General features: G+C 40.0%; 1 protein-coding gene and 1 pseudogene across 1 annotated transcript in view; one reads left to right on the top strand and one right to left on the bottom strand.

Annotated features, from left to right (window-relative positions):
* Positions 1–27,856, top strand: part of LOC111151679 (replication protein A1) — a 76,515-nt gene that overhangs the window by 33,685 nt on the left and 14,974 nt on the right. Inside the window, exons 6-12 of the mRNA XM_022509814.1 lie at positions 18,163–18,255; positions 21,108–21,240; positions 22,841–22,943; positions 25,290–25,358; positions 25,501–25,693; positions 25,852–25,991; positions 26,382–26,530. Of these exons, the coding sequence (XP_022365522.1) occupies positions 18,163–18,255; positions 21,108–21,240; positions 22,841–22,943; positions 25,290–25,358; positions 25,501–25,693; positions 25,852–25,991; positions 26,382–26,530 (880 nt within the window). The remainder of the gene's footprint in view (positions 1–18,162; positions 18,256–21,107; positions 21,241–22,840; positions 22,944–25,289; positions 25,359–25,500; positions 25,694–25,851; positions 25,992–26,381; positions 26,531–27,856) is intronic.
* Positions 4,689–7,234, bottom strand: LOC111151259 (annotated as a pseudogene).

The raw sequence follows: 27,856 nt of genomic DNA, 5'->3' as shown, positions 1-27,856 counted from the left end.
AAAATAAAAAGAGGCACCTGACTGTCTCAGTCAGTAGAGCATATGACTCTTGATCTCATGGTCATGAGTTCGAGCCCCATGTTAGGTGTAGAGCCCACTTTATTTTTTATTTTATTTTATTTTTTTTTAAAGATTTTATTTATTTATTTGACAGAGAGAGATCACAAGTAGGCAGAGAGGCAGGCAGAAGAAGAGAGAGGAGGAAGCAGGCTCCCTGCCGAGCAGAGAGCCCAATGTGGGACTCGATCCCAGGACCCCGAGATCATGACTTGAGCTGAAGGCAGAGGCTTTAACCCACTGAGCCACCCAGGCGCCCTAGAGCCCACTTTAAAAAAAAAAAAAACAAAAAAAACTAGAGCCTCGCTGTTCACCAAAATAAATTCCAGATTTTTTAAAAAAGATTTTATTTATTTGACAGAGAGAGAGAAAGGACACACAAGCAGGGCAAGCAGCAGAGGGAGGAGGAAGAAGCAGGCTCTCTGCTGAGCAGGGAGCCTGATATAGGGTTCGATCCCAGGACCCTGGGATCATGACCTGAGCCAAAGGCAGACGCTTAACCGACTGAACACCCAGGTGCCCACCAGAGTTGTTTTTTTTTTTTAAGGTAGAAAAAGAGGGGCACCTGGGTGGCTCAGTTGGTTAAGCATCTGATTTCAATTCCGGTCATGATCTTGGGGTGCTAGGGTGGAGCCCTGCATCAGGCTCCCTACTCAGCAGGGAGTTTGCTTGTCCCCCTTCACCTTCTTGTGCTTTCTCTGTCTCTGTCTCAAATAAACAAATAAATAAAAGTTAGAAAATGAAACCACCGAAAATAATAAAGACAATGGGGGCTGCGTCTGGATTGGGATAATTCACAATGAATATTTGAATACAATGAAATAAAAAAAATTTTTATGTGGTAAAAATAGAAAGGTATGTGAACTTAAATAGGTTAAAATGTTAAAAAAGATAGGATTGATAGGGTCTCCTGGGCTGGCTCAGTCAGTAGAGCATGTGACTGGATCCATGGTGGTGAGTTTGAGCCACACTGGGGGTAGAATTTACTTTGAAAAAAAAAAAAAAAGAGGTGCCTGGGTGGCTCTGTGGGTTAAAGCCTCTGCCTTCGGCTCAGGTCATGATCCCAGGGTCCTGGGATCGAGCCCTGCATCAAGCTCTCTACTCAGCAGGGAGCCTGCTTCCCCCCCTCTCTCTGCCTGCCTCTCTGCCTACTTGTGATCTGTCAAATAAATAAATAAAATCTTTAAAAAAAAAGATGGGACTGACAAAAGATTAATATCTTTAATATTTACTGAATTTTTTTACAAGAGGAAATTATTTTTTGTACTCTTTGGTATTAGTGTTGAAATTATTTTTTCCAAGAAAAAATACTCCAGTAGGAAAGCAAGCAGGCATCAGGCATTTGATGAGAAGAGGGTGTTCTCTGTGGAGAAAACAAATGGCTAGTACATAACCAAAAAAAAATACTTAGCTTTTTTTTTTTTAAGATTTTATTTATTTTTTTCGACAGATAGTGAGAGAGGGAACACAGGTAGAGGGAGTGGGAGAAGAAGAAGCAGGCTTCCTGCTGAGCAGGGAGCCCTGAGCAGGACTCGATCCCAGGACCCTGGGATCATGACCTGAGCTGAAGGCGAATGAGCCATCCAGGTGCCCCCCCAAAATATTTAGCTTTATTAGTCATTATTTCTTGTACCTGTTTTTAGGGAGATAGCATGGTCTTTTTCCATTAAGTGTTTTGTTGGCTGTGGGTTTTTCGTAGATTCTTTTTATCAGTATGAAGAAGTTTATTTTCAATTCCTAGTTTGCTGAGGGTTTTTATCAGGAATAGATGGTAAATTTTGTCAAATGTTTTTTCTGTGTCTATTGATGATCATACAGTTTTTTAATGTGAGTTATATTCAGTGATTTTTGAATGCTAAACCAATTTGTAGTTTCTGGGGTAAGTTTTGTCATCATGATCTATTTATACTTTTTATATATTGTTGGATTTCATTTGCTGAACTTTCTTGATTTAACCATTTAATTTGATTTGATTTGATTGGAAATTTTTATGTCTGTATTATGAGGGATATCGGGCTGTAATTTTCTTACAATACCCTTGTCTAATTTTGGTGTCGTAGTATCCTGGCCTCATAGAATGAGTTAGAAAGTATTCCCTCGGGACACCTGGGTGGCTCAGTTGGTTCGGCAGCTGCCTTCAGCTCAGGTCATGATCCTGGAGTCCCAGCATCGATTCCTGCATCGGGATACCTGCTCAGTGGGGAGTCTGCTTCTCCCTCTGTCCTTCCCCCCTCTTAAGCTCTCTCTCTCTCTCTCTCTCTCTCTCTCTCTCTCAAATAAATAAATAAAATCTTTCAAAAAAGGTGTTCCCTCTTAGGTTTTCTAAAATAGTTTATGTAGAATTATTACTTCTTACTTAAAATGTTTAGTAGAGTTTCCCAATGAAGCTCTCTGGGGCTGATACATTTTTTTAGAAACGTTTTCCACTACAAATGCAGTTTTTTTTTTTTAGCAGGTATATGTAGGGTTATCCAGATAATCTGTTTCTTTTTGAGTAAGTTGTAGTAGATTGTGTTTTAAGGAATTCAACCATGTCACATAAGCTGTTGGATTTATTGGCCTGCATAAATGTAAACAGGCTAGGGGTGCTTGGCTGGCTCAGTTGGTAGAATAGAATATGTGACTCTTGATCTCAGGGTTGTAAAGTCAAGTCCTATATTGGGCATAAAGATTACTTAAAAATAAATTTTTTTTAAGATTGTATTAATTTATTTGACAGAGAGGGATCACAAGTAGGCAGAGAGGCAGGTGGGGATGGGGGAGGAAGCAGGCTCCCTGCTGAGCAGAGAGCCCGATGCGGGGCTCGATCCCAGGACCCTGAGATCATGACCTGAGCCAAAGGCAAAGGCTTAACCCACTGAGCCACCCAGGCGCCCCTTAAAAATAAAATTTTAAAAAAATAAATAAATAAAAGTAAATTGTCTGATAAACCCCAATTAAGTGGCAGAAATTATCATATTTGATAATGTGAATAAAATAGTCCATTATTAGCCTTTTAGTGTCTGTAGAATCTGCGGTGAAGTCACTTCTCTCATACCTGATGTTGATCATTTGTGTTCCTTTTTTTTTTTTTTTTTTTTTTGCAGTCTAGCTAAATGATTTATCAGTCTTATGGATCTTTTCACAGAACCAGCTTTTGGTTTCATTGGGGGTTTTTTCCCCCTCTTTTTATATTATCTATACTGTTGATTTTTTTTATGCCTTGATCTGTAATGTTTACTTACCTCTCTTTACATTGCATTTTACTGTGTTCTTTCTTTCCATTGCTATATGTGAATGCTGGGCTCATTGATTTGAGACCTTTCTTCTTTTCTAAAATTAGAGTTGTTTCGTGTTAAAAATTTACCCTTAAGCACTGCTTTAACAGCGTCAAGCAAGTTCTGGTGTTACAGGTTTTATTCTGTTCAAATACTTTCTAATTTCCCTTTTAATTTCTTCTTTAACATTATATTACTTTTATGTACATTTGGTTTCAAGTATTTAGAGATTTTTCCAGAGATCTTTCTATTATTGATATATAATTTAGTTCGACTATGGGTAAGTACCATATGTTATGTGACCTGAATCCTGTTATTTTATTGTCCCAAGTTGTGATTTCTTGTGGTAAATTTTGTATGTACTTGAGAAGAATTTGTTTTCTGTTGTTGGACACAGTGTCCTATAAAATAAATAAATGTCGGTTAAGTCAAGTTGGTTGATTGTAGTTGTTCAAGTACTGATTTTCTGTTGACTTCTTCTATCAGTTATTGAGAAGGATTTGGAATCTCTGACTATAACTGTGGATTTCTCTATTTTTTTCCTTGAGGTTGTATTAGGTTTTGCTTCATGTATTCTGAAACTCTGTTAGTAAGTGCATTAAACATTTAGGATTATTACGTTCTTTTTATGAACTGACTTCTTTATCATTATGAAATGACGTTATCATTAACAAAATTCTGTGCTTTGAAATCTTTGTCTGCTATTAATATAACCACTTTGTTTTTGATAATAAAAATCCTAGAGAATCAGGTTTGAAAAAGTATATATATATAACTTTTTTAAATTTTTCTTTTAATTAGTTTAGCTTGGTATATCTCTTTTCATCCTTTAACTGTTCACCTATATTAACTGTATTTCTTCTAAGCAGAGTATAAGTGGGTTTTGCTCTTTTATCCAGTTTGATAATTTCTACATTTTAACTAGGGTGTTTAGACCATTTATATTTAATATAGTTATTGGCATGGTTAGTTTAAGTCTGACATCTTGCTATTTGTTTTTTATTTATCTGCCTTCTTTTGGGTTGAATATTTTTTGTGATTCCTTTTATTTCCTTTGTGGACTTATTTACTATTGTCTGTATTTTACTATTTTTAGTGGTTTGTTTAAGGCTTATAATATGCACTTTAACTTATCAGGGTCTGTCTTTGAGTGATGCTATACCACTTCACATACAGTGTAAGAATCTTACTTTTTTCTCTTCCTTCCCAGGTCTTGTGCTATGCTTGTCACACATCTTACCTATGTTATAAGCCTCTTGGTACATTGTTATTGTTTTAGTTTAATTAGGTATCTTTTAAAGAGATTTACTTAATATCTTATATATTTATTTATGTAGTTGCCATTTCTGTTGTCTGGATTGATATCTTCCACTGTTATTTAGCCTTTCTTGTAGTGGAGATCTGCAAGTCATGAATTCTTTCAGCTTTTTAGGTCTGAAAAATATTTCACCTTTGACTCTGAAAGACATTTTTGCTAGGCATAGAATTCCAGGTAGATTCATCCTCCTTCCCTCCTTCCCTCCCTCCCTCCCTTGCTTGCTTTCTTTCTTAGATTGGTTTATTTATTTTAGAGGGATGGGGGCAGAGGGAGAGAGAGTCCTGAAGCAGATTCCCTGCTGACTGCGGAGCCCAATGAGGGGCTCAGTCCCAGGACCCTGAGATTATGACCTGAGTCAGTCAAAAGGCAGCACATAACTGGCTGCTTAACCAACTGAGTCACCCAGGTGCCCCTAGATTTTTCTTTCTGTGTATTTTGAAGATGTCCTCTTGCTTTCATGTTACCCCATGAGAAGTCTGTGATCATCTCTATCTTTGTCTCTGTTCTTAACATGACTTTTTCGCTGACCATTTTACAATTTTCTGTCATTAGTTTTGAGCAATTTGATTGTGATATACCTTGGTGTCATTTTCTTTGTCTTTTGTCTTGATGTTCATGGAACTTCTTAGATCTCTACGTGTATAATTTTCATCAAATTTGGAAGATTTTTGGCCATTATTTCTTAAATGTCTTCCCCATCCTTTGAGTCTCCAATTTTTTATATATATGCTGCTTGAAGTTGTCTTATAGTTCATGGGTGCTGGGTTTTTGTTTGTTTTGTTTTGTTTTTTTTTCTTCTTTTTCATTTTGCATAGTTTTATTGCTGGGCATTCAGATTCACTGATCCCTTTATTAATCTTGTTTCATCTGCTATTAATCCTATTTGGTATGTTCTTTTTCTCAGTCATTGTAATTTTCAGTTAATTTTTTAAAATTTTAATTCCATTATAGTTCGCCTACAGTGTTTTATTAGTTTCAGGTGTACAATATAGTGATTCAGCAATTCTGTACATTTTTCAGTGCTTATCATGATAAGTGTACTCTTAGTCCCCATTCCCTATTTCCCCCTTCCACCCACCCACCCTCCCTTGTGGTAACCGTCAGTTTGTTCTCCATAGTTAAGAGTCTGGTTTTTGGTTTTTCCCTTTTTTTCTTTATTCATTTGTTTTGTTTCCTAAATTCCCCATATGAGTGACATCCTATATGATACTTGCCTTTCTCTGACTAATTTCTCTTAGCATTAGATTTTCTAACTCAATCCATGTTGTTGCAAATGGCAAGATTTTTGTGTGTGGCTGAATAATGCCACATTTTCTTTTTTTTTTTTTAAGATTTTTATTTATTTGAGAGAGAGAGAGACAAAGAGCGCAAGCAGAGGGAGAAGGAGAGGGAGAAGCAGACTCCTCGCTGAGCTGGGAGCCTAATGTGGGGCTCGATCCCAGGACCTGGAGATCATGACCTAAGCCAAAGGCAGATGTTTAGCCATCTAAGCCACCCAGGTGCCCCAGTGCCCCATTTTCTTCATCCATTCCTCTATCAGTGGAGACTTGGAGTCCATAATTTGACTTTTGTAAATAATGCTACACTAAGCATCAGCATGCATATATCTTTTCAAATTAGTATTTTCTTGGGGTAAATATCCAGTAGTGGAATTACTGGATCATATGGTATCTCTATTCTTTTTTTTTTTTTCCTTTTCTATGTGTGAACATTTGTATTAATGAAGACTTTAATCTGATAAAGTCTGCCCCCAATCAGACTGTTGATTATTTCTACTTGTGATTAGTTAAATCAAAGAAAAAAATTTAAATTAACTTCAAATATATACCATCAAAAATAAATACTCACGTAATGTGGTCTTATCTGTTTTATGATATCAAAAGGTTTTGTCCTTCCCAAATAAAGATTCTAAGATAAATTCAAGAATCCTTTGAATGAGAAAAGATGACACCTTCTAAAACAGTGAGTTTACAAGACAATGCAGGAGATCACTAGGCACACTTACTGTAAGAGAAAAGTATATCCAGTGAAAAGGAAATTTAAAACATGACCTTAAACTTTTATGAAAAATTTTAACAAAACCTTTCCTTCACTTACTTTTAGCTGTTCCATAAATACTAGAAGAGAAATTGAACATTTTTGTATTGAAACTTAGAAAAATGTCTTTTTCCATAAAGTAAACATCCATCTTTCCCTTTGGCTCCTTCCAATCCTTCTTCACTGTGCTGAGAGCTGTTCTTCTAGATTTTTGGCTAGGCAGGTGGTTTCCAGGCTGACTGGGCTTTCCAGATAGCTTCCTGCACGGGGTTTTCCAGTCACTGGACCTATGATTTATCCAACTTTGAAAATGACTTTGGCCCGTTCATGTTTCATGTGCTTTATTCATGAGACAGGTAGAGCTTTGAGAAGCACAGCATCCCCAACTATGCACAGCTGAAGAGCATCATGAACGAAGTAGGCTTTTCACTTATTAAAATACTTTAATAAATAGGGATCCAGAATAAGCCTGGTCACGCTCACATTAGCTGTTTTTTTGCATTGCCCTTCCAGTCACCTTCCACATGATCCATTTGGCAAGGGCAGACGAATGAACTACTGACATTATGTGGCTTTGGCCACCTCCTAGCTCTCCTTTCCCTGTGTGTGTCCTGGTGGTTCATGTTTTGAGGAACCTCCATGCTGTTGTCCAGAGTGGCTGCACCAGTTGCCTTCCCACCAACAGTGCACAAGGGTTCCTTTTTTTCTACATTCTCTCCAACACTTGTTGTTTCTTGTGTTTTTTTTATTTTAGCCATTCTGACTGGTGTGAAGTTGTTCTCATTATAGTTATGATTTGCATTTCCTGAATGATGAGTGATGTTGAATATCCTTTCATGTGTTTCTGCTCTCTGTATCTCTTCTTTGAAAAAATGTCTGTTCATGTCTTCTGACCATTTTAAATTGGATTATTTGTGGGTTTTTTTATTAATTTTTTTAACTAAATCTGAAGAGATGATGGTAATCAATGAATATTTGGAAAAGAATTTCTGACACAGGGGTGGCTGGATGGCTCAGTCATTAAGCGTCTGCCTTTGGCTCAGGTTATGATCCCAGGGTCCTGGGATCGAGCCCTGCGTTGGGCTCCCTGCTCAGTGGGGAGCCTGCTTCTCCCTTTTCCACTCCCCCCGCTTGTGTTCTCGCTCTTTCTCTATGAAATTAAATATATAAAATCTTAAAAAAAGTTTCTGACACAATTTTTAAAAAGATTTTATTTATTTGACAGAGAGAGAGAGAGAGAGATCCCAAGTAGGCAGAGAGGGGGAAGCAGTCTCCCTGCTGAGCAGAGAACCTGATGCAGGGCTCAACCCCAGGACCCTGAGATCATGACATGAGCTGAAGGCAGAGACCTGACCCACTGAGCCACCCAGGCTCCCTCACACAATTTTTGAGAAATACGTATGTTTAAGGAAAGGTATTGAATAATTTTAAGTTTATACATTTAAATTAATAGCTTATATTAGTTATTTTTTAATTTTTATTTTTAAAGATTGTTATTTATTGGGGTGCCTGGATGGTTCAGTGGGTTAAAGCCTCTGCCTTCGGCTCAGGTCATGATCCCAGGGTCCTGGGATTGAGCCCTGCATCAAGCTCTCTGCTCAGCAGGGAGACTGCTTCCCCCTCTCTGCCTACTTGTGATCTCTCTCTGTCAAATAAATAAACTCTTAAAAACAAAACAAAACAAAAACAAAAACAAACAATTACAGGGTGTTCTGTTGTGTGACTGGTCCATAATTTAACTAGCCTTGGGTTGATGACCCTTGGGTGGTTTGCTATAACAATCAAAACAGTACTGTAGTGAATAGCTTTATGTGTGTGCGGGTGTGTGGGCTGAGGTGGTTTGACTGCCAGAAGTAAGGTTGTTGGATCAACGGATAGATGCAACAGTGGTAGGTGGATATGGTTGGATTCCCCTCTGTAGCATGGTGACATTCTGCACTCCCACTCGAGTGCCTGAAAATACTGGTTTCTTCACAGCTGTGCCAACAAGAGTATGTTATTAATCTTTGGAATTTTTACCAATCTCATGGGTGAAAACTGGGATCTCAGTGTAGTGCTTCATTTGTCTTCTGAGCAATGTTTTAAGTTGTTTGAGAGTTTTTAATTCTCTGTGAACTGACTGTTGTATTCTCCATTTTTATTTTGAGTTGTCTTTTTCTTCTCCATCTTTGAGAGTTCTATAAAGAGTAGGGACATTAGTAGTCCTTTGTCTCTGAGTTGTGAAGGCTTTTTTACGTTGCTTATGGTGGCCTCTTGCTATACAGCAGTTCTTTTGTTGCTGTTTTTATGAAGTTGGATTTTCCAATTTTTTTTTTTTAATGACTTTGGAGTTTTGAGCCATTATTAGGAAGGTCTTCCTTACTCTAAAGTTGTTAGGGCATTCACCCATGTTTTATTCTAGTACTTAACATGATTTCACTTTTATATTTAAATCTCCTGTGTCACTTCTGTCTTATAATTGGTTTCTCGGTTTGTGGTGTTTTGCGCTTCACTTGTCACATCATTTGGAATTTGTGGGTTTTCTCTGCCCCCCTCAATTCACTGAACATGTCAGCTCTATGTGGGACATTTTGTGTCTAGAGTGAATATTCATTCTTATTGCTCTATATGATTTTTAGAAGTGGGAAAACTTGGTCCTAATTCTTCCTCCAGAAATGGAACCTTTTAGATTTTAATGTTTATGTACACAAAACATAGTAATTTGATGCTTAAATTGGAGAGGGAAAGCTGGACCTACTTAGGTAAAATTCTAAAATTTTAAGTTAGAACATTACATTTGTTTTGCCGTAATAAATTTTTGTACAGGGGGCACATTGGTTATCTTCTCAGCCTTCAGGACAAAGCAATGGTTAACATCTCTGAAATCTTTGGATGCAGTAGGGTTGAGAGAGAGATGATTGTGCTCAACTTTATCACCTTTGGCCGGATTTCTGATGTTTTTTATGTTGTATTTGAGTGGTTGCTTTGGACATTTTGTGTTTTAGGTGCAAAAGTATTTGAGATAAAGTTGGAGTTGAAAGGGTTGAAAGGTAATTATCGCTTGGGGTCAGAACCATAGAACCAGGGAAAAAAACTCCTTTGTCTCCATACTCCATTCCACTCACTCTGCCCTTTCTTCAGGGTCTGTTAAAGTGCAGAGGGATGAGAGAAGATTTTACTGTTCAGGATTATTTGCTATTAAATTTCATTGTAACCAGATCAATAACACTTTGTTACTTGGGTCATCATGGAAATAGCTTTGTTACAGTGGCTATTACCTTATGGTGTATTTCACAGAAATGGTTTCTAATTGTCTATTGTGAAGGCAAGGAAACTGTTATTAGTGAGGAGAGAAGTAAAGTTAGATTTGTATCCTCCCAGCACTTAACCCAGAACCTGTGACGTATCAGGTGAGTGGTAAAATTGGCTAAACCCAGCCCTGGAAATAGGCAGAGGAATTCCAAAATGTGCACTGAAATTATTTGGCAGAGTACCAGGTTAAATGCAGATACTTACAGAATTTTCCAAATGTGAGAAATAAAACTTCAAAACACATTTCGTTTCATATGATATTGGACTAGATGATTTTAAACTTCTGTATCTACCACTATATGTTTTTGTCAGTATGTATATCATTGCTCTGTGCCTATACTATTTCCAACAATATTTTACTTAGACATAAATTTCTCAAGCAATATTTAGTTTAAAGTACTTTTCATTATTGAAAGGTGTTAGTTGGAATTTTTTTCAGCCTGATTTTGATCCCTTTCTGCCAAGGGGGATTTTTTTTTTTTTTAATTTTATCAAATGATTTTTCCCCCAAAGGGGATTTTTAATTATTGAGCTTTTATTTATTTATTTATTTATTTATTTATTTTTAGTTGTTGTTAAGAAAGTACTTGCTTGTAAGAAATTAAGTTTTTGTTACTCTGTATACCGCGTATCTGTTAGCTAATTTTTCTCAGCTGGTGGCTCAGTTATCATGTTTTTTATATATGTGTGTGTGTGTGTGTGTGTGTAATTTTTTTTAAGATTTTATTTATTTGAGAGAGAGTGCACACGAGCAGGAGAGCACAAACAGAGCAGGAGAGGGAGAGTGAGAAGCAGACTTCCCACTGAGCAAGGAGCTTAATGTGGGGCTTGATCTCAGGACCCTGAGATCATAACGCAAGCCAATGGCACCCAGCTTAACCAACTAAGCCACCCAGGAGCCCCTATACATACATACATATATATATATATATATATACATACATATATATATATATATATTTTTTTTTTAGAAGATTTTATTTATTTGTCAGCGAGATGGAGATAGTGTGAGCACAAGCAGGGAGAGTAGCAGGCAGAGGAAGAAAGCAGGCTCCCCAGTGAGCAGGGAGCCCGATTTGGGACTTGACTCCAGGACCCTGGGATCATGACCCAAGCTGAAGGCAGATGCTTAACCAACTGAGCCACCCAGGTGTCCCTATATTTTGAGATTTCTTTGAAGTGATCTCTACACCCCAATATGGGGATTGAGCTCACAACTCTGAGATTAAGAGTGGTATGCTCCACTGACTGAGCCAGCCTCACTTAACCATTATACTGATAGTAGAAATGATAAGTGCGACTGCAAATAACTTGAGGAGCCAGAGTCTGCTTTTTTTTCCCCCCAAAGATTTATTTATATGTTTAAAAAAGCACAATGAGAGGCAGCGGGAGGGGCAGAAGGAGAAGGGAAGCAGACGCCGCACTGAGTGGGGAGCCTGATGCAGGGCTCCATCTCACCAACCTGAGATCATGACCCTAGCTGAAATAGTCATACACTCAACCGACTGAGCTACCCAGGCGCTCATAGAGTCTGCTTTTAAATGTCCTATTTCCCCCTGGTTCAGAGACATAGAGCAAAAGAGTGTTAAAATTATCACCTTGATTCATTGTACTTGAAATGGTTTCATTTGCAGGTGGCGCAAAACAGAAGATTAGCATTAGTTGATTCTCTGCATTGCTGCTTTGGGGTATAATTTTAGTTTTTAGAAAGATTTTCATTTTGCCGTAGACTAATTTCAGGTTTTGTGATCAGCAGCTGTGTTGCAGCACATTAAATTGAAAGGCAATTGTCACTATTTAGAATGCACTAGGACTTCCGTTGTCCATTTGGTTTCAGTGCTAATTCTTACCTCCTGTGTCAGCTTTGCAGGTGTGGTCCAATAGCAGGAGTTAAGGGCTGCTCTGATAAATGAATGACTTAGTAACTTTTCCTGACTGCTGTGTATCATGGTTACTAGTTATGTTCTGTGTAACTAGAGTTTTGTCTGCCAGAATTAGTTGCTTACAGTTAAAAATTAACTAGATGGTGGTGAACTGGTTGGATCTAGTTAGACAAACCTGGTTAAGACTAGGTTCTGGGGGGGGGTGCCTGGGTGGCTCAGTCATTAAGCGTCTGCCTTCAGCTCAGGTCATGATCCCAGGGTTCTGGGATCAAGCCCTGCATCAGGCTCCCTGCTTGGCAGGAAGCCTGTTCCCTCTCCCACTCCCCCTGCTTGTGTTCCCTCTCTCGCTGTGTCTCTCTCTGTCAAATGAATAAATAAAATCTTAAAAAAAAAAAAAAAAAAAGACTAGGTTTGGGGGACACCTAGATGGCACAGTGGGTTAAGCCCTGCCTTTGGCTCAGGTCATGATCTCAGGGTCCTGGGATCAAGCCCCAATCGGGCTCTCTGCTCGGCGGGGAGCCTGCTTCCCCCTCTCTCTCTCTCTGCCGGCCTCTCTGCCTACTTGTGATCTCTGTCTGTCAAATAAATAAATAAATAAATAAATATTTAACACACCAAAAAAAACCAGTTTAAAAAAAAAAAAAAAAAGACTAGGTTCTGCCTCCTCCTAGCTGTGTATGACTTTGGGCAAGTTACTTGACCTCTTTAGCCTAGTTTTCTTATCTGTGAAATGAACATAATAAAACCATCTTTGTCATAGGCCTAAAGAGTGAATGGAATAATCCACTTAACCTCATACCTGGTGCGTAGTAAGCACTCAAAGATTGGTAGCTGTTATTAATATATCTGTTATAAGGCCTAATTGATTTCTTGTTAAATGTACTATATCCTTCATCGAGTCTGAGAATACAATGATTGTAATAGACTGTGCTATGTATTAGACTGTATTATGTACTGCTAAGAAATTATAACACATAGATCACCTGTTGGATTTGTTTGGGACATGCATGTTGGCTTTGGGATTGATCACCTGTGGATGTGATTCCAGATGAATCCCTTGCTGGCTACCCTTTACTCTCCTCCGCTTCTCAACCTATCAGCAAGTTCAAATCAGCCATTCTTTTTAGCTACCGTGAAATTGTTTTCTACCTACTTCCTTATTAATCTACCTTAGTATAAAAAATATACATACTGTCGGGCGCCTGGGTGGCTCAGTGGGTTAAGCCGCTGCCTTCGGCTCAGGTCATGATCTCAGGGTCCTGGGATCGAGTCCCACATCGGGCTCTCTGCTCAGCAAGAAGCCTGCTTCCTCCTCTCTCTCTCTCTCTGCCTGCCTCTCCGTCTACTTGTGATCTCTCTCTGTCAAATAAATAAATAAAATCTTTAAAAAATATATATACATACTGTCAATTTTTTATTAAAAGAAATAAGCGTTAGGGCACCTGGGTGCTCAATCAGTTAAACGGCTGCCTTCGGCTAAGGTCATGATCCCAGGATTCTGGGATCAAGCCCCACATCAGGCTCCCTGCTCAGCGCAGAGCCTGCTTCCCCCTCTCCCTCCCGCTCCTGCTCTCTCTGTCTCTCTCTCTCTCTCAAATAAATAAAATCTTCTAAAAAAGAAAGAAATACACTTTAGGGATCCCTGGCTGGCTCAGTTGATAGAATATACAGCTCTTGATCTTGGGGTCCTGAGTTTGAGCCCCAAGTTGGGTCTAGAGCTTACTTTAAAAAAAGAAAAAGAAAGAAATATGCTTTGTTGTGCTAGCAGAACTGCTCCAGCTTCTTGTGCACCATAGTTCTGTGTGGCTCAGAGTTAGTACCTGTGAACAGACGTATAAGACATTTATTACACTTTTTAAGCAAAGGGAGTTACCGTTGTACTGCTTTTGTGTAAAGCTTGTCATCACTCTTGCCCCAACTTTTTTTGTTGTTTTCTTTTCTTTTCTATTTTTTTTTTTTCCTGGTAAATAAACAACACAGGAATAAACTTTCAACTGAAGTCCCTTGTCCTCACCAGAGAGCTGTAATGGAACAGGGATTTGGGCTTCAGTTCTTCGCCACACTACAGATGAGATTTTGCTTTAACTAGTTAGCGGTTTATTGCACTTGTCCCTAATCAAAATATTCCAAAATTTTCAAAGATTTTATTTTATTTTAAAGAGCACAAATAGGGGAAGGAGTGGGGGAGGGCGAAAGAGAGAGAGGCAGGCTCCCCACCCACGCACCTCCTGATGATTACCTTTAAACGATGGCTTTTTAAACACAAACTAAAAGCCTGATTGATACTCTGGGTTTTTTAAGATATTATTATTTTGGGGGGAGGGGCAGGGGGTGACGGAAAGAGAATCTTTTTTTTTTTTTTTTAAGATTTTATTTATTTATTTGACAGAGAGAGAGAGAGAGAGAGATCACAAGTAGGCAGAGAGGCAAGCAGAGGAAGAGGGGGAAGCAGGATCCCCACTGAGCAGAGAGCCCGATGTGGGGCTTGATCCCAGGACCCTGGAATCATGACCTGAGCCGAAGGCAGAGGCTTTAACCCACTGAGCCACCCGGGTGCCCCTGTTGTTTGCTTTTTAATTAAAAATCCCCAACACCAAAAAAAAAAAAAAAAAAAAGAAAGAAAATTATAATACATTCATTTTAACTCATGTTAAAATGTCAAAAAATATTCAACCTAGAACAGGTAAATAGTCAAGTTATGTTACTGAAAATTGTGGTAAAATACTTAACTGAATTTACATCTTAATAATTTTTAAGTGTGTAGTTTGGTGGCATTAAGTATATTCATATTGTTGTATAACTATCAACGCCAGCCATCTCCAGAGCTTTGTTTGAAGATTTTATTAATAAGTAATCTCTACACCCAGTGTGCAACCTGAACTCAAAACCCTGAGATCAAGAGTAGTGTGCTCCACTGGCAGGGCCAGCCAGGCACTTGTACAGAACTTTCTCAGTCATTGTCTCAAACTCTCCCCATCTATTAAACCATAACTTTCCATTCCCTACTCCTTCCGGTTCCTAGTAACCACTGTTCTATTTTCTGTCATTGTAATTTGATTACTCTAGGTACCTCATAAAGGTTAGTTATGTTTTTAAAGAAATTAAATGTTAAGAGATCAGCACTGTCCTGTGACCATGCCCTCTTCAGGGAGACACTTGATGAAGCAGGCATGGTAATGAGGATGGGACAGATACGTTGAAGACCATGGAAGTAGGGTGGAGTGGGGTTTGTGTATTTTTATAGCCCCATCTTTAAATGTTAAAATCTTTTGGGTCTTTTGAATATATTTCATGAAGCAGGTTAAGAATAGTTTTGTGGTTTTTTTCCAGTTACTTAGCTCCATTACTGTTTACTGAGCAACTCAGCTTTTCCCTACTGGTTTAAGAAAAGGTTTACTTTAAAAAAAAAAAAAAAAAAAAAGGTTTACTTTAAAATTTCAAGATATTGGGCGCCTGGGTGGCTCAGTCAGTTAAGCGTCTGCCTTCGGCTCAGGTCTTGATCCCAGGGTCCTGGGATTGAGCCCCATGTCGGGCTCCACACTTACTGTGGACTCTGCTTGAGATTCTCTCTCCTTCTCCCTCTGCCCCTCCTACTTGTGTGCATCCTTGCTTGCTTTCTCTCAAATAAATTAATTAATTTTTTAAAATATCAACAGCATTTTTCTTAGAGCTAGGACAGATAATCCTAAAATTTGTATGGAATATTTACGAAAGACCCTGTATAACTAGAGCAATCTTGAAAAAGAAAAACAAAACTGGAAGTACCAATAACTCCAGACTTCAGGTTGTAGTACGGATCATAGTAATCAAGGCAGTATGGGAGTGGCACAAAAATAGACACACAGATCAATGAAAGAAAATAGAAAACCCAGGAATAAACCCACAATTATAAGATCAATTAATCTTTAACAAAGGAGGAAAGAATATACAATGGGAAAAAGGCAGTCTCTTCAACAAATGGTGTTGGGGAAACTGGGCAGCTCCATGCAAAAGAATGAAACTGGACAACTTTCTTACAGCATACACAAAAATAAACTCAAAATTGATTAAAAACCTAAATGTGAGACCTGAAACCATAAAAATCCTAGGAGACAGCAGAGACAGTAATTTTTCTGACATCAGTCATATAGCAACATCTTTCTAGATACATCTCCTGAGGCAAGGGAAATAAAAGCAAAAATAAGCTACTGGGACTACATCAAAATAAAAAGCTTCTGCACAACAGAGGAGACTGTCAACAAAACTAAAAGGCAACCTACAGAATGAGAGAAGGTATTTGCAAATGACAGATCTGATAAAGGCTTAGCCTCCAAAATATATAAAGAACTGTTACATACAATTCAATATCCCAAAAATAAAGAACCCGGTTAGAAAATGGGCAGAAGATATGAACATACCTGTCGCCAAAGATCTTGAGATGGCCAACAGATGCAGTGAAAGGTGCTCAGCATCGCTCATCAGCAGGGAGATGCAGTTCAAAACTACAGTGAGATCTCCCCTCACACCTAACACCTGTCAGAATGGCTAAAAACCAACACAAGAAACAACAAGTGTTGGTGAGGTTGCCCTTTGGTGGGAATGCAAACTGGTACAACCACTGTGGAAAACAGTATGGAGGTTCCTCCAAAAAGTTAAAAATAGAACAACCTTAGAATCCAGTAATAGCATTACTAGTATTTACCCCAAAAATACAAAAACTTGAATTCAAAAGAATACATGCAGCTCATGTTTATTGCAGCATTATTTACAGAAGCCAAATTACGGAAGCAGTCCAAGTGCCCTTTGATAGATAAATGGATAAAGAAGATGTGGTACATATATACAATGTAGTATTATTCAAGCATAAAAAAAGATTGAAATCTTGCCATTTGCAACAACATGGATGAAACTAGAGAGTATTATGCTAAGTGAAATAAAGGAGTCCAAGAAAGACAAATACCTTATGATTTCATTCATACATGAAATTTAAGAAAGAAAACAAATGAACAAAGGAAAAAGAGAAGCCAAGAAACAGACTCTTAACTCGAGAACAAATTGCCAATGATCAGAAGGGAGGTGGGAGGGGGGTTGGGTGAAATTGGGGATTAAAGAAAATAAAATTAAGGTCTTAATTTTTCTCCCCATAGGAAGAACTGAAGAATAAGCAATTCTGTTTTAACCTTTTTAATTTTATGCTAAATTTATTTCACTCTAATGGCATAGTTAACTCTCATTTTGTTGTACTAGTTAAGAGAACTATTGGCAGAAGGAAATGAAGTCAGTGTATAATAGGCCCATTTGAGTGAGGGCCGTGGGAAAACCAGCAGGAATAAGCCTGGTGTTTGGAGAAGGCAGAGACAAGGTGGCGGGCAGGGAGCCTTTTCAGCAGGGCTCGCCATTTTTGTTCGTAAGACTTTCTAGGAAATCTTTCTGAGCTATGCTCGTGTGCGGCGGGCACTCTTGGTGAGCCGCCTAGATTAGGTTGACTTCTACTTTTAGTGCCTTCACAAAGGCAAAATCAAATCCCATAAACCTGTTCTTTTTTTAATTAGGTGTATTTTGCAATTTTAACATTCTTCAACTCCTAAACATTTGTAGAAAGGGTTGAGGAATAAATAAATAGTCTCGTGGTATGGCATTTCTTATTTTCTGCTTGAGAGACATGTTCCTTTCCCCTCCTTTCCTTTTAATCTTCCCGTTGCCTTGACACACCTGCTTCTGAACTCCATCTCATCTCTCCCTGCTGTGACAGTTCCCTAGTACTTCACGGTACCTAAGGCTCTTTCAATTCTTATTTTCCACCAACTGTCAGTTGCAAAATAAGGTTGCTTTGTTTGGGAGGGAAAGGGTAGAATCCTTTCTGAATGTCTCCTTTTCCTTTGAAGCAGGAGCACTTCAGAGACAATTGAACTGCTTTTAGGTTTTTCTTACCACCCAGCTTTTTCTTCTGATAGAGCCTGCCGCGAACACAGTTCTGTTGATGACATCGATTTGTTGCTATGGAAATAGTGGTAATGTCACAGATTCAGCCCAGTGACTTTACTTCAGGTTCATGCAGGAGAAATGGGCAAGGCTTTAGGAGAGAACCTCATTAAAACTGAAAGCTATCAATTATAAGCAGGTGAAAGGTAAATGGAGCCAACCTTTTATATAATGAAAACAGAAGTGAACCCCTAGCAGATTGACAGCACGCAGTTGAATACCCCAGCATGAATTCTGACCCATGAAAGTCTTTGACAAAATAAAAAATTTACACGTTCTCTGAGTATTTCTTCTACTTAAGTTTAAATCTTTTAACCTGCATTATTTGCACTGAAATTGTCTTTCTTCTGATCCTCAGGACACGGGCAGCAGCAGGTAGTTCCTCCCCCTGTCTCAGCGGCCAGTCCACCAGCCAGCAAGCCCCAGCAGCAGAATGGGAGCTCAGCAATGGGTAAATAGCCACATGAGGACATGTGCTAATTATATGCACCAGGATTCTGAATGTTTTGAAATGTAACCTGGGACTAAAGGGAATTTTCAAAATGCCATTCATGATCGTTGTTTCTTGCAAAGGAGAAGCCCAGTTCTTACTGTAAAGTGTGTGATTGAACAAATGATTAATAATAGTCTTTTAGGGGCACCTGGGTGGCTCAGTGGGTTAAAGCCTCTGCCTTTGGCTCAGGTCATGATCTCAGGATCCTGGGATCTAGACCCGCATCGGGCTCTCTGTTCAGCAGGGAGCCTGCTTCCCCCCCTCTCTCTGCCTGCCTCTCTGCCTACTTGTGCTCTCTCTCTCTGTCAAATAAATAAATAAAATCTTTTAAAAAATAGTCTTTTATTGATACTTAATGTGCTTCTTTTTGTCAGGATGATGCACTGTCCTCTGTTAATAGTAGTTGATCTGGTACTTGCTCATATCTTACCTTTTACACTCTCTTGACTTTTCGGATTTACATACCTTTTAAATTCTCGCCTTTTAACTATTTGGAATCCACTTGTCTCCAAGTTTCCCACGTGGGGTTCTCATGGATATTTATCTTAACGTGAAGATGGTATCATTTATATTGGTCATAGGTTCTGCTTCCCAGACTCCTGGATGAGAAATAGTTTTTCCCTTTAACTCTCTGCAGTAGGTCCTGAGAGGCTATAATGGCATCATTTTGTTTACTTTCTGGCCTTTGCTTTAGGAGCTGCTATTGAAAATGATGATTTGGGTTGAATTTATTTTTAGAGGTTGGATTTATTTTTAGAGGTTCTCTTTTCTGTCACAGCTTCTTATACATCACCTCCTCAACTCCCCTCAACCATTAGTTGCTAATTTTCAATGCTGAGATTTTAAGAAAAGCAAAGTTAAGACATAACTAATGTTACTGTGAAACTTTCGGGACATGGGACTTTTTCCCCATTGGTCTTTGATATTTTTAACTACCTTGCAGTATCTGTCAATCTATCTCCTATCTCTCTCCCTTTACAAGTGGATCTATTTTTTTTTTAAGATTTTTTTAAATTTATTTATGTGACAGAGAGTGCACAAGCAGGGGGAGCAGCAGGCAGAGGCAGAGGGAGAAGCAGGCTCCCCACTGAGCAGGGAACCTGATGTGGGACTCCATCCCAGGACTCTGAGATCGTGACCTGAGCCAAAGGCAGACGTTTAACTGACTGAGCCACCCCGGTGCCCCATAAGTGGATCTGTTTATACACAACTCCCAAATTTGTACTGTTGAAGGAGGTCTTAGAATAGATTTAGTATCTAAGATGGTAAATAATCTAATAGTCACTTCCTTAGGCTGAACTACGAATAGTATGTTGTTATTCTCCCTTCTCCCACAGATTTATTTTCCCAATTGTCGATCTTTGGGTTATGTTAACATTTTTTTTTTTAATCCGTTAATGTTGTCCAAACACACATCAACTGGGTGGCAAAAGAAGAAAAGACTGGCTGTGTGTTGAGGGGAAGCATGTGTGTGTGTGTTATATAATTATATCTTAGAGTATTAGGTATGTATACACATGCATATATTCTTCGAAGTTCATGGGCTGCCTTGCATAATCTTGAGGCAGTTATTACTGTTGTGCGTATAGTTCTCTCTTGACTCCCCAGTTAGAATAGAAAATGTTAAGATCCAGGACAGTCTATGTATAGTTTTTACTAAGTGCTACAAATACCTAGAATAGTGTCTTACAGGCTGCGGAAACTCAATAAAGAAATGCTGAATAATGGTAGATTTACATTTCCAGCCAAATTCCATCCTAAAGAAATGCTTTGGTAGAGAAGATATGAAGTAATTGGACTAAATTGCATTTTCTGCATTTAGAGGTTGAAACTTTATAGGAACTGTGCATATAAAGGAACGCGTGTGTTTATAGGCTTTAGTTACCTGCTCTTTCCAAGTATGTGGGAGCTGCTCAGGCTTGGATAAAGAAGCAGAAGGGATCCTGGTGCCCAGCTGCCTAGCTGTCTTGAACCAAGAACTGATTCTTGCCCTTTGCTCCCAACTAAACCCAGTCCCATAGATTTCATTCTAGACTCTTCAGCCCTTTAGACCAGTTGAACACAGAGTTCTCTGAAGATGTTTTGAGGTAAAATATTTGTGATAGGTATCCTTCACCTCGGATGATTTATTCACTATGTCGCTTACCTCCTAGCCTTTCCTTTTGTTTTTGTTTTTGTTTTTTTTCCTTAGGCAACTAGTGACCTGCTCTCAGTTTTACCAGTCAAGAGGGTTGGTTGATTTTCTTTCTCTGACCCATTATCTTGCCCATTGATACAAAGGACAGTTTAAGAAGGATTAGCCTCCAGGGCATCTGGGTGGCTCAGTTGGTTGGATGTCTGCCTTCCGCTTGGATCATGATCCTGGGGTCCTGGGATGTAGCTCCCCCTGCTTGTGTGAGCTCGCTCTCTCTCTCTCTCTCTCTCTCTTTCTCTCTGTGTCAAATAAATAAATAAATAGAATCTTTGTGGGGGGTGAGGGGGTGGGTAGGATGGGTCTCCAAAAGAGCAGTGTCTGGACTCAGCACAATTATTACCTTGACCTCAGTCAGAGCTTCAGTCAGCAAATACATAGTAGTAAACTTCTGTGTTCCCAGCCTTCAATTCTCAGTCACTTTTCTAGCTTCCTATTCTGGTCTCTATTTGATCTCCATATCTCTCGATTACTTAAAAGGTAAAACTTAAAAGGTAAAACTTTACCTCTTATTTTGTGTGATTTCACCAGCGACACCTCAGTCATTGAGAGTTAATACAAAATGTATATAAAATTTACATAGAATAATGATGGTCCTCCTTTGTGTTTGTTTTTAAAGGTTCCACTGCATCTAAGACTTATGGGGCCTCAAAGACATTTGGAAAAGCTGGAGATACCAGCCTCGGGAATAGTTCTGGAGGAACACAGGTCAAAGTGGTACCCATTGCCAGCCTCACCCCTTACCAATCCAAGTGAGTTAGTCCATGGAGTAAGTTCAGAATGTACCTACAATATGATGTTAGAGGTTATTACGGGCTCTTGAGTTATTTATGCGTGAACTTCAGGGTTACCACACATAAAGTAAGTTTCATCTTTTTTTTTCTTCCACAGGGGGAGGAGGGTACAAATTGTGGCAACCTCTAACTCTCTTACTGTAAAAGAATGGCAAGAGGGGCGCCTGGGTGGCTCAGTGGGTTGAGCCGCTGCCTTCAGCTCGGGTCATGATCTCGGGGTCCTGGGATCGAGTCCCGCATCGGGTTCTCTGCTCAGCAGGGAGCCTGCTTCCCTCTCTCTCTCTCTGCCTGACTCTCTGCCTCCTTGTGATCTCTGTCTGTCAAATAAATAAATAAAAATCTTTAAAAAAAAAAAAAAAAAAGAATGGCAAGAAAAGCAATCTGCTATAGCCTATGGAGTTTCATTTGTTTTGAAAGAATTTGAATTGAAAAATATTTAAGGCTTAAAGAACCCATTTATCGTCTTATGAGTAAAAATAAATATTTGTTAATTTATTTATTTTTTTTTTAAAGATTTTTTATTTTTTTTTTTTTTATTCATTTGACAGAGAGAGAGATCACAAGTAGGCAGGGAGGCAGGCAGAGAGAGAGGAGGAAGCAGGCCCTCCGCGGAGCAGAGAGCCTGATGCGGGGCTCGATCCCAGGACCCTGGGATCATGACCCAAGCCGAAGGCAGAGGCTTTAACCCACTGAGCCACCCAGGCGCCCCAAATATTTGTTGTAATTTAGAAGGCGTTTCATCTTCTCATGCTATAAATAAGTGACTTTTAGTCTAAAAATTGTTACTACGATTTAGTTGACTAAGAGAATCTGTACTGTTTGTGTAGCTACATTAATATACCCTGAACAGATATTTTCCATTAAAAGTTAATTTTAGCCATTGAAAATTCATGAGTTCTCTTTTTAGAATTCTTTCAGATATGTTTTTATCTAACCTTCGAATTTTTTGCAGTGCAGGGAAAATGGCCAAGGTAACCAATGTGCCCAGCACTTGCGTTCAGTACGGGCCCCTGGACTATGTATTGGGTCTTGTACCTCCTTTGTTTTGGTGGCCTCTGTCTGAGGTCATACTGCTTTAGCGTGTCGTTTTCTTTTGGTAGCTTACCAACACCATGTTCCATAAATTTGTATTTATATTCAGGCTGGGTTAGAATGGAGACAGAAGCTTGACACCAGTTTTATCAGTTCCCATAATTGAAAATAGTGGCAGAATGTAATTGCTGGTATTACTGCATCTTCTAGCTTAGAACCTTTCATTAAGGGGATACCGTTGCCTTGGTGATGCTTTTTGGAAAAGGGAGAGGGTTTATAAATTTACTAATTTGACAGGGGAATGAGTTAGTGTTAAATCATCTTGTATGTTTTCCTACTTGCTTATTCTACAAACCGTCAAACCTGTGTGTCATCTTGGGGTTTTAATTAGCTGGGTTAAAATACAGCTTACTTTGAAAAACGGAATATGCAGAAGATGAGAGAGGCTACAGGAAGACGATAGGGAACCTTTTAGATCTTTCCCAGGTAAAACTCGGAGCACTGATATAATCTATTTGGTTTTTAGGTGGACTATCTGTGCTCGAGTTACCAACAAAAGTCAGATCCGTACCTGGAGCAATTCCCGAGGGGAAGGGAAGCTTTTCTCCATAGAACTACTTGATGAAAGTGTGAGTATTTGTCAAGTGGGGAAATAGGAGTAGTTTGAGAAATGGGGCTCATCTCTGTGCAAGCCTATGTGATGAAAAACAGCAGTAGACCAAAAATAAGCAGGATTGTTACTATTGTTTGTCCTCTTTTATAGTCTTCTGGTGCTCTCTGGGGGCAAAGGGTTAAAGGTCTTTTTTTTTTTTTTTTTCCAGAGGGGGTTGTGTGCAGGGGGGAGGAGAGAGAATCTTAAGCAGGCTCCATGCCCAGCTTAGAGCCAGACACAGGACTCAGTCTCTCATCCCTGAGATCATGACCTGAGCCTAAATCAAGAGTCAGACATTTAACCATCTGAGCTTGCCAGGTGCCCCAAAGGATTAAAGGTCTTAAATAAAATCCTATTATTTTATTTTATTTTTATTTTTAAATTTTTTATTTTAATTTATTTATTCTTTTTAAGTAGGCTCTGTACCCAGCATGGGGCTTGGACTCACGACCCTGAGATCAACAGTCACACTGGGCACCTGGCTAGCCCAATAAGTAGAACATGCGACTCTCGACTTTTTTTTTTTTTTTTTTTAAGATTTGTTTGTTTATTTAAGAGAAGGCGCACATGAGGTAGGGGAGGGGCAGAAGGAGATGGAGAGAATCTCAAGCAGACTCCCTACTGAGTGCAGTGTGTGACCCAGGGCTCACTCTCACAGCCCTGAGATCATGACACTGAGATCATAATCTGAGTCAAAACCAAGAGTTAGATGCTTGGGGCGCCTGGGTGGCTCAGTGGGTTAAAGCCTCTGCCTTTGGCTCAGGTCATGATCTCAGGGTCCTGGGATCGAGCCCCACATCGGGCTCTCTGCTCAGCAGGGAGCCTGCTTCCTCCTCTCTCTCCCTGCCTGCCTCTCTGCCTACTTGTGATCTCTGTCAAATAAATAAATAAATAATCTTAAAAAAAAAAAAAAAGAGTTAGATGCTCAACTGACTGAGCCACCCAGGCACCCCTAGAGCATGGCAAAATCAATGATCAGAACCCAATTTTTTATCAGATTATCAGTCTAATCTGTCAATTGGCTTAAATTTCAGCCCTTTCTTTAAGTTTCTTATCCATCTGTAGTTTGTCTTAGTTTTGTTTTGTTTTGTTTTGACAGAGATCACAAGTAGGCAGAGAGGCAGGCAGAGAGAGAGGAGGGGAAGCAGGCTCCCACTGAGCAGAGAGCCCAATGTGGGGCTCGATTCCAGGACCCTGAGATCATGACCTGAGCCAAAGGCAGAGGCTTAACACTGAGTCACCCAGGCGTCCCTGTTTGTCTTAGTTTTAAGTAATCTCTACACCCAGCGTGGGGCTTGAACTTACAACCTTGAGATCAAGAGTCTCATGCTCCCGTGACTGAGCCAGCCAGGTGCCCCCATCTGTGGTATTTTGACTGATGGAAAAGTAAAAGTGAAAATCAAATCTCAGGCAACTTGAAAACATGATGTATTATAACATTTTGGCAATGACTCCCAAATATGATGTAATTCCTTGCTTGGTAGGAACGTGAGGGCAGCTGGTGAATCATTTGGCTCATCACACTTCCTTGTGGGATTCATTCGTGTCACTCAGTATTCAGAATTTATTTTTATTTTTGTTGTCAGAATATTAAAATCACTAGGTTTCTTTTGTTTTTTTTGTTTGTTTTGCCTTTTTTAAAGTGTCTAACTTGAGGTTAATAAAACTCCACAGTAGAGGCGCCTAGGTGGCTCAGTGGGTTAAAGCCTCTGCCTTTGGCTCAGGTCATGATCTCAGGTCCTGGGATCGAGCCCCACATCGGGCTCTCTGCTCAGCAGGGAGTCTGCTTCCTCCTCTCTCTCCCTGCCTGCCTCTCTGCCTACTTGTGATCTCTGTTTGTCAAATAAGTAAATAAAATCTTTAAAAAAAAAAAAAAAAGTAAATAAAGCTCCACAGTAGGTTAAACCCAGGTTGTTCCACTGTGGTGAATAACTTGAATATGTGACTGTAAAATGTGTGTTTCTGGGGGGTGCCTGGGTGGCTCAGTTGTTAAGCGTCTGCCTTCAGCTCAGGTCATGATCCCAGGGTCCTTGGATCAAGTCCCATATGGGGCTCCCTGTTCAGCGGGGAGCCTGCTTCTCCCTCTCCCACTCCCCCTGCTTGTGTCCCCTCTCTCACTGTATCTCTCTCTGTCAAGTAAATAAATAAAATCTCTTTAAAAAAAAAATGTGTGTGCTTCTGGAGTGTCTGTAGCTCTCTCACACATCCCATTTGTGCTTGTGTTGACTGCCTTAAAGATGTCATTTTGACACTAAAGTGTCCTCTTTTTCAGGGATAAAACTTAGTAAACACAGTTCTGACCTGCTTTTGCATGCTTCTGTAGGGTGAAATCAGAGCTACTGCTTTCAATGAGCAAGTGGACAAGTTCTTTCCCCTTATCGACATGAACAAGGTAGGGCGGTATTACCCTGAGAACTGAAACTGTTGGGTGGTACCGGCAGGAGTGGGGGGACTCTTGTCCACTGGCGAACTGCGTGGTGGTAAGAAGTTGTTTGTTTAATCTACCCACGTTCCACGGCTTGCCTCTTGTATAGGTCTATTATATCTCTAAAGGCATCCTGAAGATTGCTAACAAACAGTTCACAGCGGTTAAAAATGACTACGAGATGACCTTCAACAATGAGACTTCCGTCACGCCCTGTGAAGATGGTCATCATTTACCTACAGTTCAGTTTGATTTCACAGGGATTGGAGACCTGGAGAACAAGCCTAAGGACTCACTTATAGGTAAGTCTGTGTATGAGAGCAGAGAGCGTTGTGATGACTAGTTTTGTTTGCAGCCTATAAAGGAAGTGTAAGACTTAAGGGCTTGCCATTCAACCTTTGATCAGGCTGTAATGGGGGCCTTGACCCTATTTTGCCGACATATTGTGCCTATATTTTAGACATAATTGGGATCTGCAAGAGCTACGAAGATGCCACCAAAATCACAGTGAAGTCTAACAACAGAGAAGTTTCCAAGAGAAATATCTACTTGATGGACATGTCAGGGAAAGTGGTGACTGCTACTCTGTGGGGAGAGGATGTAAGTATTAGCCTTTAGCAGTCAGAGCAGGTGCAGAGGGCAGAGACCGAGAGAGTCAGGCAGCTGTCTTGCCTTAGAGCTGTGGGGCTTTCACCGTGTAGGCCTTCCTAAAGAAGGATCGAGCTGGCCAGGCAGTATCTGAAACCCTTTATGGCTGTGATCTCAGTTTTACACAGTGAAATGATGTTTTCTCTGACTCTAGATTAGTTTTGCTGTATCTTTGAACAGATTCTTGTGTGCGAGGTTATCTTGGATAGATTCCATGTACCACTCACGGCATTTACTCTGATATTGACTGTTTTCCTTCTTTTCTATAAAAACGTTCCGCGTGTTCTTCCTGCTAGTGACACCTATTCACTGTATTTGTTTGGTGTTTTTGTCATTACTCAGGCTGATAGATTCGATGGTTCTAGACAACCCGTGATGGCTATCAAAGGAGCTAGAGTTTCTGATTTTGGTGGACGGAGCCTCTCTGTACTGTCTTCAAGCACGGTCATTGTGAATCCTGACATCCCAGAGGCCTATAAGCTTCGTGGATGGTAGGTTTTATGGGGCTACACAAAGGAGTTATTTGAGCCCAGCCTCTGAGTCAGAAGAGCTGGCTCTTTGGGCCCTTATGATCAGTATGTGAGCCGTCTATAGAGCAGAGGGCTTTGTTACTGAATGGAGCAGTTCCTATATTTCTTGGAAGCGTTATGCCTTCTGAGAGGATGGCCTTAAAGCCCTTAAACTGACAAAACTGTAATCCCATGACAAACCCAGAGATTCCGGAGGAGGCCAGCCGAAGGGAAGTGCTGCTGCTGACCTCGATCCTGCCGAAGTAGGGGGAGGCCAGGCTCTCACGGCTGTGTGCTGAAGGACCGTGGGCGGGAGGCCACTTTGTTTCCTAGGTTTAAAGCTGCAGGCTTCTGTGGGCTGGGGGAGGAATGTGCTTCCTTGTTCTGTCCAGTTGTTGGTGCTGATCACATCTCCCGGTGTATGTTCACTGGGCTCTGATAAAGTGCGGTGGGAACAATGGGCCTTTGTTGGCATTATATTGTTATTCCCCAAGCACTCAGGGGATGAGGAGAGCCTATTAAAATCTCCTCACTATATCTAGCTTTGTAGGGTGTTAAAACCCTGCCTTTAAGGAGCACTTCAAACTGAAACACAGCATGCAAGAATTGATGTGGTCAGGGAAAACACTGCAGCTAGCTTGAGCTTTAATAATTTGTGTAGCTGTAGTCCCGGAGGGGTGTGTGTCCATTTCCACCTCTGCCCTAGGGTTTTAGTACTTAAAGAATTAGCTCCTGTGACAGACTTCTCACTTTTATTCTGAGTGTAACGTGAACCACTAGCAGCACTAAAATTTGAATAATTTCGTGAAACAGCTACTAGAGCGTTCGTGTCACTCAAGCCAGCCTCCTGAGTATCCACATGTATCCGTATGTAACTATCCCAGGAGCTGGCAGGATGGTAGAAGGCAGGGCCTGTTTGTAATCGGACCAGAAGTAACCACAGCTTTGGTTTGTCCTCTTTGCTTGATTTTCTTTCGGACCCTAGAGCTCGACCCTAGGTTAATTGTATGCCCATATTAAGGTCTTCGTATTTTACTTGTCAATAACAGTGATCATGGTCAACATCAAAAGACACGGCTGTCTCCAGAATAAAACAACTGGCACTGATCAAAGAGAAGTTCAGTGCACACACCCCACCTAAGCAAGGATTGGAGATGTTAGATCTTGGTTATAAAAATGTGGGATTTTTTTATTGTAAGAAGGGCTGCCTCTGTCCTTGCTCTGTTGATTCCTGATGAGCTATCTTCAGTGGCAAATTCCTCCTTGGAGTTTCTGAAACTGTAAACTGGTGTAGCTAGTAGTGGTGAA

This window comes from Enhydra lutris, unplaced genomic scaffold, assembly GCF_002288905.1.
Source record: "Enhydra lutris kenyoni isolate GAN:26980312 unplaced genomic scaffold, ASM228890v2 scaffoldscaffold26, whole genome shotgun sequence".
NCBI classification, from domain to species: Eukaryota; Metazoa; Chordata; class Mammalia; order Carnivora; family Mustelidae; genus Enhydra; species Enhydra lutris.
The sequence above is the reverse complement of the archived record's forward strand: the minus strand, read 5'-3'. Positions and strand labels throughout refer to the sequence as shown.